The sequence below is a fragment of the Cucumis melo genome, chromosome 6 (assembly GCF_025177605.1).
Source record: "Cucumis melo cultivar AY chromosome 6, USDA_Cmelo_AY_1.0, whole genome shotgun sequence".
NCBI classification, from domain to species: Eukaryota; Viridiplantae; Streptophyta; class Magnoliopsida; order Cucurbitales; family Cucurbitaceae; genus Cucumis; species Cucumis melo.
The window spans coordinates 5,400,778-5,415,270 of NC_066862.1; the positions used below are offsets into that span (position 1 = coordinate 5,400,778).

Sequence of the window (14,493 nt, forward strand, 5' to 3'; positions counted from 1 at the left end):
GATTATCAAATGCTAGTGCAAATGTGTGAGGAACATTATTAGTCGATCTAGAGACAAATGTAAAACTAATTCATATGCACTTTTACCATCAAATTCCATTCATTTGTTTTAGAAGATACATGCACTAATAGACTAAATAAATACCTTCTCATGTTAAATATTTAAATTCCATACATATGTTTAAGTAAATATGCATTTATAACCAATATATTGTGTTTAATATTGATTATAGTAAACGTTTCGATTAAAACTAATTAGTATTATTAAATTATCAACCAAACCAATATAAATTTTGAAATATTTGCACAAGTTATTTCAAATTGTTTATTTTTCAAACTTCATATAACTTTCAAAGTGATTAGATGTTAGTTGTCAGAGCTTTCATATATTATACGTATAGGCAACAAAAAAAAGTTAGAATCCCTCGTACTTTTTGCAATTTTAGAAGTGAAATTAAGAAAGAGAGAGAAGTGAATGTTGGATCATAGATATAGGCAAACGATAAAAGTAAACAAAATAATAGATATTAGGATAAATAAGTAACCAAAACTTTAGATATTAAATATTTTTAAGTTTTGAGTAATTGTAACAAAATTTTATCACCCAAGACATATATATCGATTGAGATGATTAAGTTTTGGGATGTCATCTAAGAATTGAAAAAAAAAAAAAATTCATACTTACAACTTATGAAGAGTTCCTTCAAAATAGTCTATATGTAATTATATAAGAACTGAAATTATAGGTTTAATCCATAAATTTTTTAACATTTTTTATCCATTTTGGATTATAAATTTTTGAACTGCCTTCATTTGGTTCATAAATTTTTTAAAATATTTCAATTACTCATAAAATTTTAATATATTTTAATACTTTAAATTTTCAATATTTTGAAACAAGAAATAAAATTTGAAGTATAACGAAAATATAAAATAATAATTTTGTGTATTTTGTAATATATGGATTAATATTAAGATTTAAAGTTTATGTTTAAAAAATTATTAAAACTTTATTTAGTAATATTTAAATTAAAATTTAAAGGAACGTTTGTAAAAATAGCAAAAAAATAAAAAATTACGATAATAGAATCATGTCACTGCATTTTCTAAATTGTAAAAATAGAAAACTTAAAAATGGATAACTATTTTTTATTTTTATTTTCTTGTTATTTTTTTACTCTTTTATAGTTTGAGGGTTTAAATTGATATAATTACGAGAGTGAAAGAGTTAGATAAATACATTTTTCCAATGTTTACGGGTTAATTTAATATAACAAATTTAGATGGATATAATTCAAAATTTAAATTGAATAATAATAATTTACTCTAACTAATTTTAAAGTGTAGTTTGTTAATTTTAACCAGAGAAAAACAACGTGAAAATATCGAGTAACTTTTTTCTAAGAACCAATAGGCAAAGGACACGTCAACAAACAATAAAAGAATGACGTGGCGCGTCAATACCCAATTTCATTGTTTCGCTCCCCTTCTTCCTCCGTGCCAATAAATTGCGACAGCCATCAATCTGTACGGCTTGGCTTTGATTATCGATTCAAATCCTCTCGTTTGGTTCCGGAGATTGCTTCTTTTTCGATCAAGTAATTTTGTAGTCTTGTGATCGGTGGTGGGTTTAGTCGGATCGGATCTGCGATTGAATTGAGAAGCTATGGCGGAGGATAAGTACAATATGAAGAACCCTGCGGTGAAGAGGATCCTTCAGGAGGTCAAGGAGATGCAGGCTAATCCTTCTGATGATTTCATGAGTCTTCCTCTCGAGGTTTGTTGCTTCTGAGTTTCTCTGAATTTCCATAACCTAATGGGTGTTGTTCTTGTTTGGTCAGTTTTACATTCTAATGGTTTGCGTTTCTCTGTTGAATGAATTGTTTCATTTTGATTGTCTCCGATTATTGAATTGGTACGACGTATGTGGAAGTGTGGACGGAAATCAATTATCATTTTGGTGTTCTTTCATTTTTCTTACCTACTCTACTGGGGTCTGCGACTAGTCGCATATGAATGCTCCGTTAGGGCTCAAAAAGGAAGAAAGTGAAAATATTACCCGGTTTTTTGGGTTAAATTTTTATTATACTATTCATTCCAGTTTACAATCTTCAAAAATTATCGACGGCTGAAAGTTTGGGGCAGTCCTTTGTTTCAATAAACCCCTGTTCTCTAGCTAGGCTAATAATCAAATTGTTTAAATTGATTGCTAAATCAACGAACACATGCGCATTCGGTCTTTTTGCATAAATCTTCATTTATCTTATGCTATTCTCATGTGTCTTGATTGTTATAATTGTGTCGGCTTCATTGCATTTCGGATAAAGAAAAGCAAAAGAGAGAAAATATTGGCTATGGGAACTAGGAAGCGTTGCTTGATTGACACACCAATCTTATAATTATGTGCGTAATTTTTGTATTTCAATTGTTATAGAATTTAGGGGTTTTTCCAAACCTCCCTGATGAATTTGAAGCTAAATGTTGGTCTTTCAGGAGAATATATTTGAATGGCAATTTGCCATCCGCGGACCTGATGATAGTGAATTTGAGGGTGGGATATATCATGGACGTATCCAATTGCCAGCAGAATATCCATTCAAGCCACCTTCATTCATGCTGTTGACCGTAAGATAGTGATCTCTCATCATGCTTGTTTCCCTTTCTGTTGCTTCTCGGCTTATATAGAGCATGTTCGGAATCACTTTTCATATCTAATACACTTTTAAACACAATTTTTCATACAATCAAAATTCATTTTGAATGATTAGAAGCAATCTCTCAGACTGAATAGAAGACTAGGATTATTCTAGCAATTTCATAATCACTCTCAAACAATCCTATAGTTCTTCTGTTGCGCATTTTTACAAATGATGTTATACCTAATGGAAGAGCTTATCGATGCCAATTCCTTTCTTTCAGCCCAACGGTCGATTTGAAACCCAAACGAAGATTTGTTTGAGCATATCAAATCACCATCCAGAGCATTGGCAACCATCATGGAGTGGTGCGTTCTTTTTATTCTTTATTAAACTTCTCTTGTCATCTTATTTTATGTTAAACTCAAAGGATTTTCATTGTCTGGATTTTACATTTACATTTAGTTGCTTCAAGTTCCACATGCGCTGATCTCTGTTCCCTTTTTCCTGGAATCCCCATCTCTGTTGATTACTGTTTGTAGTGCGCACTGCCTTGGTGGCATTAATTGCTTTCATGCCCACAAACCCAAATGGAGCTCTTGGTTCCCTGGATTACAAGAAGGAAGAAAGGCGAGTATTGGCCATCAAATCTCGAGAAGCACCCCCGAAATTTGGTACTCCTGAGCGTCAAAAACTAATTGACGAGGTATGCCTGAGTTCTGTCGAAATTTTGTAAGCTATTGAGTAGTAATGTATTGAATCTCCAACACGTGATATGTCATTGTTAACTAATCAGCTCCTTTATATCTCAGATTCATGAATACATGCTGAGTAAGGCGCCGCCTGTCCCTCAATCGGGTTCTTCAGATGTCTCTGACGAAAAACCGACCAACGAGGAGTCTGATGTCCAGGTAACTTCTGAACCTGCTGAACTTGCAGCTGCTGGGGAAGAGCTGCAGAATCCACCTACAATCAACAGGATCGTTGAGGAAGCAGTACCAGAGGTCCAGCCCGAAGTGGCAAGAGTGGCGCCATCTAGTCGCCCCACCACTCAGGCTGAGCAGCAGAGGCCTGAGACGAGAGTTCATAAACCAGCTGACGACAGGTTGTTCACATGGGCTGCCATCGGGCTCACTCTTGCAATCGTTGTTCTTTTGCTGAAGAAGTTCATGAAAGCAAGCGCTCATGGTTCTGTGTTCATGGATGAATCTTAGAAGATTGGAGATGATATTTGTTGATTGATAGCTTTTGCTATGAGACACGAGGGTCTTATGTGTATTGATAGTTTTAGCGTAAATTCTAATGTTTCATATCATTCTGATTCTACAAGGAAAAAAAAAAAGCAATCTTATGTTTTTATGGTGTTGCCTTCCCTTCTCCATTATTTGTAGTTAAATAATAACATATGCAAAATTGCTTGGCTTAAAAGAGTGTGCCTATAAACCCTTTCCATTTCCTGGTTGTCTGTTTTATGTACGAGGTATTGTTAGCCATACTTGAAATTGGTTATTCTTTTGGGCAAATCTAGATTGTACTTTATCATTGACAACTTAAAATTTTTACTCATTCACCCATGCCCACATCTTCTCCAACGATCCACCTAAATATTTGCAACAATTTAACCTACATCAAATGTTGATCTTATTATTCAATGATGATGTAGACTTTCAGAGTTAAATTTCACGAATTTCAACCTTCAAAAAGTTCAGATATAAAATATTGTTATCGATATTGGAATTTCTATTTCAGAATCTTATTTATTATACATGGACAATAAATTAATTTTACTTTCAAACTAGGATGTCAATCTTGTTATTAGTGTTATCTTTATTACCCTTGCACGACCTCGTTTGACGAACTGATTGTGTTTCTCATGTGGGTATTTACAAATCTTTCTCTGAAATAAATTCTCTCAACATCCTTTTCTTAAGAAAGCAATTTAGTTTTTTACACGTTTCTCACCTCATCTCCTTTTGGCTTAAAACAATTCTAACAAAGAGCTCAAATTGGTCGGTATCACTTCCATTTTTCTCTTTAACCGATAGGGACTACATTAATTTAAGCATTTTAAGAGATAAAGTCTGTCAATTACAGAATTAAACTCATGTCCACACATCTCCTTTTTACTGTTTTCATATTATGTTTGTGTTCGAGTGTTAAATATTAAAGATATGATAAGATATGTTTGGGAGAAAGATTTAAAAAAATAGTTTTAGTAAAGAGTTGAAGAGATAGGGTTATGGGGAGTTGAAAAAAGTTTAAGAAAAATGAGAGAGAAGGAAGATTGTTATGATAATACTAAAAAAAGGGTTATGACAACTTTTCCAAATAAGGATTGAGTTATCATGACCCAATCCAATAGTGATAACCCTTAGACCAAATAGCCCATAATAGTTTATGCTATTTAGAATGATATGTAATTAGGTTTATTGAGGTTTCAATCCGTCTTTCTTAGATTATACCATTTTAATGCTTTACTATTGTTGTAATACTGTGATAAACCCTAACGAAATCTTTACAATTTCATGTCTCTCTAAATCTATCTCTAACCCTTATAAGGGTTTTTAGTTGGAATATGCAAACGATATAGGACAATTATTATAGTGTCGTATGGTTTGTATATTATGTTGATCGTTTATGTTTCAATGGCACACATGGTTATTTAATCTAAGAATTCTGAATTATAAAATATAATAGCTCTAACTTTCAAGAGTTTAGAGGAAAAGGATTATATTATAAATGTACATAATCCTTGGGCCAAACACACCCTTAATGTTTTCTTTAAAAAATACCCTAAATTTAAAGAAATGTTAAAAAACACAACTTGCTCTTTATAAATGTACAAAAACTACTAATGCCTCATTCCTCTAAGCTTCTAAAAGTTGGATCAACAATACACTTTACCTTAAACAAAAAAGATCTCGAAAATATTTGGCCGGTTGGTGTGCAGCCTTTTCTCCCCTTTCTCCCCTTGTAAATTTGAGAAAATTTTGAAACGAATATTAACGTCTTGTGTTCATAAACGAACAAATAATAGTATTTTTAAAATCTTTTGAAGTTTAAAAGTAATTTTAAAATTTTTGAAAGCTAAAACATTTCTTAAAACAAAACATGCAATTTTCATTTAAAACTACTTTTGGGGGTCACACACTCGCCAAAATCCTTGAGTTTTATAAAGGCAACTTCTAAAAAAATTATCTTATTTCATCTGTTTATAAAACTGATCTTTTTCACTTCTCTTTGTTACTTGGTTCTTAAAAAATATGTAATAGATCCATAGAATTTTAATTATTGGAAAAAGGAACATTTTTGTGGTATATCATCCATAAAACTAGAATTACATTTGGTAATGTTTTTTCACCTGTCTGACAGTGATTTACATATTGTATTCTTAAATACAATAGTCAGATTCCAAATTTCTAGCTTTCAAATTTTGGATAAAGTGTAATAACAATATAATCTTAATTCTAAAAAAAAAAACAAAAAACAAAATGGTGGACATATTTTTACTAATTTGTTATTGAACAGAAAATTGTTTTCAAGAACACACCCAAACAGCCTATAAACCATTCCAATAACAGCCCATAAAAACACTCGTTATTTAACAAACGTTTTAACAACACGTCAAACTAGTTAAGGACAAACCATCATCAACATATACATTACCAAATTCACAAAAAACAATCAGAAAATTTGAATGGGGAAGTGTAGATTTAAAGAGTGTTGTTGGGTTGGGATGATCAGTTCTCATGATCTGCTTTCTTCACCACAGTGACTGGACACGAACCATTGTTCACTACATAGTTGCTTACACTCCCCAATATGGCCCTGTAAAATTATATTGCATACACAAATTTCATCAAATTCGAAACAGTAAAATTCAAAGTCGGATTCTAGATGAGTTGACTTCTGAAATCTGGAGTTAAAAGGAGCATGTGTTTAGGGTGCAAAATTGTCTAGTCATAAGTTAGAAAACATTATAGAGAGAATAAGGGAAGGGTAAGGGGAAGTACTTCGATAAATATTTAAACTTACCGTTGGTAGAGTGAGTTGAGTTATCTAATATCCAACTTATGAGAAGTTATTGAGCCAAATACTCTCTTGGTTTCTAATTATATATCTAACTTGGCCTTCTAAGGCCACCTATGTTCCACGAATCAACTGCCTGACCATAGATTTGACACGAAAGTTGGTAACGTATTTACAATAGCTTTTAAGGAATCTAGGAACTATTACGGGAAACGTATTCGAGTAACATTGGAATACATTGTTCATAAGGATATGAATGGAAAAAGAAATTAAAAAAACTTCATAATCTGTTTAAACAGTTATCTAAACATATTTTTACAGTTTCAAATCTACGACAGGTAGATAAACAGTTGAGCAGAGTTTGAATCGTCATCTACATTCAATCTCAAACTTTTAGGCCCAATTGATAACCAATTGGTTTTGCTTGTTTTCTCGATGTTTCCTTACAATGGTTTATTACTATCGTTTTTCAAGAAAACATTTGAATTCTTACCAAAACTTTCAAAATAAAAAACAAAGTTTTTAGAAACTGCATTTTTTTTACTTTTCGAATTTTGGTTTGGATTTAGAAGGAAAAAACAAACAAACAGGTGTAAACGGGCTTTAGTAACCAAAATTTGAACATCACTTCCTTTTCAAAATGCCAAAATCAGCACAGGATTTAACAAGTATAATAAGAGAAGATACTATTAGATCTGTTCCGTTCTCTACAAAACAGTTTCAGAAAAGAAAAAAAATTCTATATACAGAACCATTTATCAGTTTTAAAAACACATCTCATCCTTAACTCTAGGCACTCCAAAATTAATTTCGCATTTAATTCAACAATTTTAAATGTAAATTTTATTTCATCAAAATTGGGTTCTAAGAAACTACGTTTCATGGTGATTTTAACCATCGGAATTTGAATACACTTCCATTTTTAACAGCTTTCATGTTGTTGTAAAAACCAATTCATAAGCAACAGTAAAGTAAGAAAGTATAATTCTGAAAGCATTAGCCAAACTTTTATTGTTAATTAAATCAACCATTAACAGCATAATTAATGATTTAGACAACAGAAAGAGAATTAGTTGTCACCTCTTAAGTTTGCCAAGACCTCTGTTCCCAATGATGAGACAAGTAATAGGAATATTATCAATTGCTTCACAAATCTTCTCACGAGCATCTCCCCAATAAATCTTAAGCAAAACAGTGATCTGTTCAATCACACAACAAATTCCATATCAGTGCAATAAATCTCAATGAACATTAAAACAAGAATATATGATAAATCACCTCCTTCTGAGCAGCCGCCGTTGTCACAATATCCAGAGTTTCAGCATCAGGCTTAATCCCGTACTTCCTCATAGTGTTCGGATCGGAAAATTCAATCAAAGGAATAAGCGCTACAAAACAATAAACACACACATACATCCAAAAATTACAAATCTCCTATCATCATCAAGAAATAGAAAAACCAAACCGAAAACGAAATAAACGCCAAATAATTTCAGAAAATCGATGCGACGGAATAAGAAATGCATATATCTGGTACGATCGAAAGAGAAATCATACGAGATCCGGTGGTTTGCCAGAGCTGCATCTCGCCGTCTTCATAATCGCCTTCGGGACGAACGGCGATGAGAACAAGGTAATCGCCCTTGCGGACAACGTTGTCGATGGCCCATTTGAGGGCTTTAATGCTGCAGGCAGAGAAATCCACCGCGACGCCGACTCTCCGTTGACCGTCCATGCTTTTTGTGGGTTGGGATTTTCAGTGCGTTTGAGCTTTTTGGAAGGAAGGAAGAATGGAATGAATGTCGGAAAGCTTGGTTTTTTCTTTCATAATGAGAGGAATTTTGAAGAAGGAAGCGGAATTTAAGGGGAAGAGACTCCACCATCGGAAAGATTAACAATCAATGATCGTGAGAGAAAAAGACAAAAAAAAGGACAAAAGGGAAAAAATGTGAGGGAGAAAATGGGCGTCGAGTCGTTGACGTTGACATATGCTACGTCTACGAGATTCATCCTCTGTGGACGGGTGTACATAACCACTCTGTTCGGCTATTGTCATCTTCATTTAATTTTTTTAAAATATATATATATATATATATATATATATATATATATATATATGTGATCTTCAATTAATTAATTTTACAAATTTTCTAATTAATTTTGCTATTTTTTTCATTATTATTAAAGTTGATTTAAAAAGGTCCCTTTCTAATTATTTAAAATTGATTAACAGAATAATTTTAGTGATGGTAAATGGTTATTCAGTGAAAAAGTTAAAAATCTATAAATGCAAGTACGGTACAAAAGGACCAAATTGAAACCTAATGGAATCCAATGCGTAAATTTTATAATACTTATTAAATTGTAATTAAAAAAAAAAAAAGATTGAAGTACTAAATGAAACCTATAAAATATGTGAAAACTATATTCAAAGCTTAGACATAATATATATGTATGTATGTATATTTATATTTGAAAAATTGATAGTTTATATCGGAAACTTTGAAAGTTGTATCAATTAAAATTATAAAACTTCAATTATGTCAATTTATTGTCTCGTTTAAATTTTGTTTATAAAAAATTTGGGAGAGATTTTTAATTGTGTTACTAAGAACTCAAGTATTATCGTAATAGAAATAATTTAGACATTTTTCTTTTCATTTGAAAATGTCAATACATCATTTTGTTACTCTTGTCATAGAATCATTAATTTTTACGAACTTCGAGACTACAAGATGCATTATTAAAATCAATGCCACAAGTGATTTTCGAAAGAGATTTTAATTAAAATGCCAAATTCCATTATTTGAAGGATAAGGTAAGAATTTAGTAGATAAAAATAGGAAAAATATGTTTTTGAGTCTTGAGATTAGTTTGTATTTAGTTTATTTGTTTCGAAATGTTACATATTCAATCATTAAATTTTGAATTTAATTTCATTTTAGTTTAAAAGCTTTAAAACATTATAAACTTTACCTCTTTGTTTTAGTTTTGACCTCAAACTTAAACATGTACATATTTTACTTTAATTATTCATTAAATATATATATATATATATATATATATATATGTCTTTGGTGTTGGTATATGCTAATAAATGTAAAATAATCGAACGAATCATAATTAATTAAGCTTTACTATATTTTATCACTTTAAAAATAAATAAAAAAAACTCCGAAAATTTAATAAAAAGATTTGAAAGATCGAAGCATATAACATAATTTTAAAACTATAACATTTTAGAAATGAAGGACTAAATTGAAACTTAAACACTAAATGCTAAAATTTAAGAATTAAATAGGAAACTAAATTCAGATATTAATTTTAATAAAAAAAATATAATCTTACCTAATGTTTAATCAAACAAAACTTGGTAGTTAAAATTGATACATTTAGATCCACTTTTCGTGACCATTCAATAGGAACGTATGATAGTGATCATCGAGATCGAAAGGTAGATGAGTGGCAGCGACTAAGGACAAGCGAAGCTGTAGTGAACCGCAGCATAGCATAATACTGTATCCCTCGACAATGGAGGGTGACAAGGCAAGGGGATGTGTTGGCCAATTACTGGACTTCTCATCGCTTCCTATTTATATACTCCATTAGCAATAACATTATTTATTGCCACTAAATTCTATGTTTCTCTTAAAATGTTAAAAAGATGAGCCAATTAGAAATGATAATAAAAATTAAATTAGATAAAATAAGGAAGGAAAAAAAAAAAAAACTAGGAGAAACAAATTTTCATAGTTTCTTTGTTTTTTTTTATTTTATTTTTTTTTATCAATTTTTAAGGATGTTCATTAATTTTAAAAATAAGAAACAAAAATATTTATGCATAACATATAAAATATAACCAATACATGATCATGAGTTAGAATCCAAATTAAATATATGCATATTAAATATAGTAACTTTCAAAAATCACATTAAAATCTATAATTTAATTAGAGGGATGGTAACACATATCCATTGGTAAATATATTTTAATTATTTATTGATTCTTAATTACCCTTTCTTCGGCTTATTTTTCTTAAATGAGATTTAATTGACGTGCATATAATATCCTTAAGCGGATATAAAGTGAAATTTAATTTGTTTAGTATTCTTCTGGTTGTGAACGACGATGAGATTTAGTTTATCAATTTTAAAAAGGAATCTTGATCAATTTATCAAATATTTCCTTCTAGCCATCAATCTTGATTCAAATTGATAATTAATATTAAAGAATCTTAATTCAAATTGATAAGTAATAATTAAAGAATCCTATTTCAAATCGATAATAGATGATTAAAGAATCTTAATTCAAATTGATAATGGAAGAATTTTAATATTAATTTAAGAAAACAAGTAGCAGAAACATAAAAAAAAAAAAACCATCAATATAAAATTACAAGTTTTTAATGAGTGCTCTGTTAAACGAAACTTTAGTTTAATGATTATATAATCAAACCTTAACATTTATTTAAAAAAAAAGAGAAATAGAAAACAAAAAACGAAAAAACAATAAACAAGAAACATGACTGTCATAACTTCCCGTGAATGGTAGGACTAAATTTATAATTTAATTAATAAAAGATAAATGTCCAAAATTAATTTTGCAACACTGAAGGGTTTAATCGTAAAATTTAGTAAGTTTAGGGATTGGTTGCCAAAATAAAAACTTATTGATTGATATGGTTTAGTCGTCTTTGCACTCCGTAACTTATTTGTAACGGCGCTGAAGTATTGAAAATGCAGCGAAAAAGGCCGCGCCGAAGATCACAACCACCATCAAATCGGCGGCAACGCCGATGGCCGTCGGCTTCCTTCTCAGCCTCCGCCACCGCACGACTGATCGGTCCGGCTTCTCGTTCAATTTCTGAACAATGCCGGCAAAGTACGTTCCCGATAGGCTCTCCTTCTGCTCGCGTATCCATTTCAGATTCTCAATAATCTGCTCCTCGTCGTCCTCCAAAGCATACAGGATTTTCTTTCTGCAGAGTATCTTCACGTCTCCATCGCTCTGGAGAAGGTGGCTCATGAATTTGAGATACGATTTCACTTGCTGATCGGTTCCGGATTGACGGATTTCATAAGCTGCGAGATTCCTCAGAATCGCCTCCGTTTGTTGGTACACTCTGAGAGGCGGAATTTCAAGGACGCCGTTCTGAAATTTAATGTCCAATAGGCTTTTTGAAGATCTGGCGTTTTTGAATTTGATTCCGGCAGTTTTAAGCTTCGACGCACTAGGTAATTCTTTCGATTTCAATTTATCGTTCGTCTTAACTGGAGGATAGGTGGAGAGGAAACAAGAATGCACCATTTCGAGTAAATGATCTGCTTCCACCACGAAGTTATCACCCATAAATTTCCGATCTCCAGGTACCATAGTTCTAAAGAATCGGAAGGTTAGATCACTGAGAAACATATTTTCCTCTCGCGGATCTAGCACCTTTTCATAAATTTCATCGAGAAGGAAGTATGGAATCTGATTTTCAAGCAACATCAAATCGCATTTTATATCGAAAAGCAAACCAGGAGTAGTGAAAACAGGATCATTCCGGCGCTTGAACCTCCTTTTCGAGTATCGCAAAAGCAACTCAAGAATGAAGCAGCAATCGAGCAACATGATCAGCGAAAACTCATCCCTATCCAAACTGCAAAACTTTTTCTCATAGCATTTCTTCAATCTGCTCTCCGATTTTACAACGATTTTAATAAGATCCTGTAAAGTGAGAGACGAGTTGTGCTTCAAGAAAGTGGACAAGTAACGCCACTTGAGATTTTCAACGGATTGGAGATGTGCAGCGCCGTGGTGGAAAGGGCCGATTGAAACTTTGGCGGGAACGAACACGTTTCTACCTTCAATATTGATTTCGCTTGGAGCTTTGAAGATGGTAACGGATGAACAATTGGCTTCCAATTTTCCTTCAATGGAAGATAGGAGAGACTCTTCCCGAGAGCTTTCTTGTGAGATTCCCGGAATATTAATCGTATGGGAAACCGGTGTTGATGAATCCATCTTTCCGGCGACGGCCACAGATTTTGCGGCGGCGCTTTATTTTCGGGACAGAGTAAGGTAATCGGTAAATTATTATTTTTCACAATAAGGATCTAATTAACTAAAATTATGAGGATAAGAAAATAGAGTCATTGTTTCATAACGACAAAGAAGAGTAATAAAATCAACATAGAAATATGTAATTCTTTTTAGTCCTTAGATATAGTTTCTAACTCTAATATTTGTAACATTTGAAATAAAGGTATTAACATACTAAATTGAACTCAAAATCTAGGAATCAAAAAAGAAAATTTTGACTAGAAAACATAATGAATAATGAAATTATGTAAGATAAAAGTGCCTATAATCAACCAAAAAAGAAGTCTTTTGAATCTTCCAAACCCTCTTCATCTAAAAAAAAGACTTTACTATGTCTTATGAATGATCTACTAAACTGTATTTGAATTAAATTTCTACGATCAAAATTTATTTGGTAAGGCTTCAACATAAAAACAAACATCAAATTATTTAAGGATTTGACAACACCCTCATTTATCTTATATTTAAACATTTGGTATTTTATGTACTAATTTAATAAATTTAGAATTTAGGTAACATTTTAACTAATTTATTTAATTACATAGTGCTATTTGTAACTTGTAAGACGAATCTATCTATATTGTTTTTACTTATTAAATATTAGTTTAGTACATTTGATCCTTTTTTTTTTTTAAGAAGACAGTTAAAAAATTGATGATACTTTAAGTGATGTCAAATCAATAAACGATAAAATAAATAAGAGGAATGATACCAATTTATGATAAATATTCTTGTTTGTTTTGGAACAAATAATCAGTATTAATTTAATAAAAAGTAGAACATAGTTCCAAAGAATGGAACAGTCAAATCTCTACTTACATCAAAATATAAAAACAACCACAAGAAAACTAATTCAATAGATAAACAAGTAGTTGTTATGGACAACCATTTCAAATAATTAAGAGTATAATATTTTAACAAAATGCTATAAATGTTAATATTTTAAATCTGACTATATTTGCAATGGTTCCCATTTAGGTCCCTTCATTCTTTGTTGTTCTCAAATTGAACTCCCATTTCAACACTACACTTTACTCAATATTTTTCCTTTTCAACGTAGGGCAATAAACTCTGGATTAAGGAATTTAAGTTGTGCAATAAATTTGGATTAACATTCGTAAACACAAATCCAAACATTCAAACAAAAACTTCAAAGTACAGCAAAAGAAAAAAAAAATATATAATAGCTGACTTTGCATTTATATGATTGGAAGAACATTTAAGAGTCTTCACAAATATTTGGAACAAGAAGTGAAGCTTTGAACTTTACAATCCACAATAAAAGGAGTTAATAAGATAAACTAATTTTTTAGTAGTAGAACCCTACAAACTCTCCAAACAATAAAGATAGTTTATATCTACGCATTTTCCAATCCGACTCTCTAGTTCCTCGACCCAGAGATATTGAGGAATTGATTGAAATTAGTAAAGGGTTCTTTAATACACAAATATCAAAGACAAGAAAAGAACAAATAATATCACACAAAGATAGTCATTTCATGAAAATAGTAAAATAATATTTCCACTAATCAAGTGACCAAATATCAACGGAAAAAAAAAAAGATAGGTACTTTCATTAGTATTAATCTTCTATTTATAAATCACAAACGTTACTTCACTCAACATACCTTAAAAGGACTTAAAATCTGGTGGTGCCGTGAAAATAGGATGAAGTGAAGAAATAGTTAAAGAAAGGAAAAAGAAATATTAAGTGTGAACAATGATGAGAAATGTTGGAAGATGA

At 31.2% G+C, this 14,493-nt stretch overlaps 3 protein-coding genes across 3 annotated transcripts; 1 reads left to right on the forward strand and 2 right to left on the reverse strand.

Annotated features, from left to right (window-relative positions):
• The first annotated feature begins 1,494 nt into the window (after nucleotides 1-1,494).
• Nucleotides 1,495-4,063, forward strand: LOC103483888 (ubiquitin-conjugating enzyme E2 32). Its single transcript, XM_008440723.2, has 5 exons — nucleotides 1,495-1,776; nucleotides 2,493-2,624; nucleotides 2,919-3,003; nucleotides 3,178-3,341; nucleotides 3,448-4,063. Exons 1-5 carry the CDS (start codon nucleotides 1,666-1,668, stop codon nucleotides 3,847-3,849), a joined length of 894 nt encoding a protein of 297 aa, XP_008438945.2. The 5' UTR covers nucleotides 1,495-1,665; the 3' UTR covers nucleotides 3,850-4,063.
• Nucleotides 4,064-6,117: 2,054 nt separating this feature from the next.
• LOC103483889 (universal stress protein PHOS32) lies at nucleotides 6,118-8,611 on the reverse strand. The gene is made up of 4 exons (XM_008440724.2): nucleotides 8,222-8,611; nucleotides 7,943-8,052; nucleotides 7,745-7,863; nucleotides 6,118-6,463 (listed from the first exon to the last, which is right to left on the reverse strand). The coding sequence occupies exons 1-4, from the start codon at nucleotides 8,397-8,399 to the stop codon at nucleotides 6,376-6,378; spliced, it is 495 nt and encodes a 164-aa protein (XP_008438946.1). The 5' UTR covers nucleotides 8,400-8,611; the 3' UTR covers nucleotides 6,118-6,375.
• Nucleotides 8,612-11,212: 2,601 nt separating this feature from the next.
• Nucleotides 11,213-14,463, reverse strand: LOC103483890 (UPF0481 protein At3g47200-like). The gene is made up of 2 exons (XM_008440726.3): nucleotides 14,378-14,463; nucleotides 11,213-12,705 (listed from the first exon to the last, which is right to left on the reverse strand). Exon 2 carries the CDS (start codon nucleotides 12,669-12,671, stop codon nucleotides 11,373-11,375), a length of 1,299 nt encoding a protein of 432 aa, XP_008438948.1. The 5' UTR covers nucleotides 12,672-12,705; nucleotides 14,378-14,463; the 3' UTR covers nucleotides 11,213-11,372.
• Nucleotides 14,464-14,493: the final 30 nt, after the last annotated feature.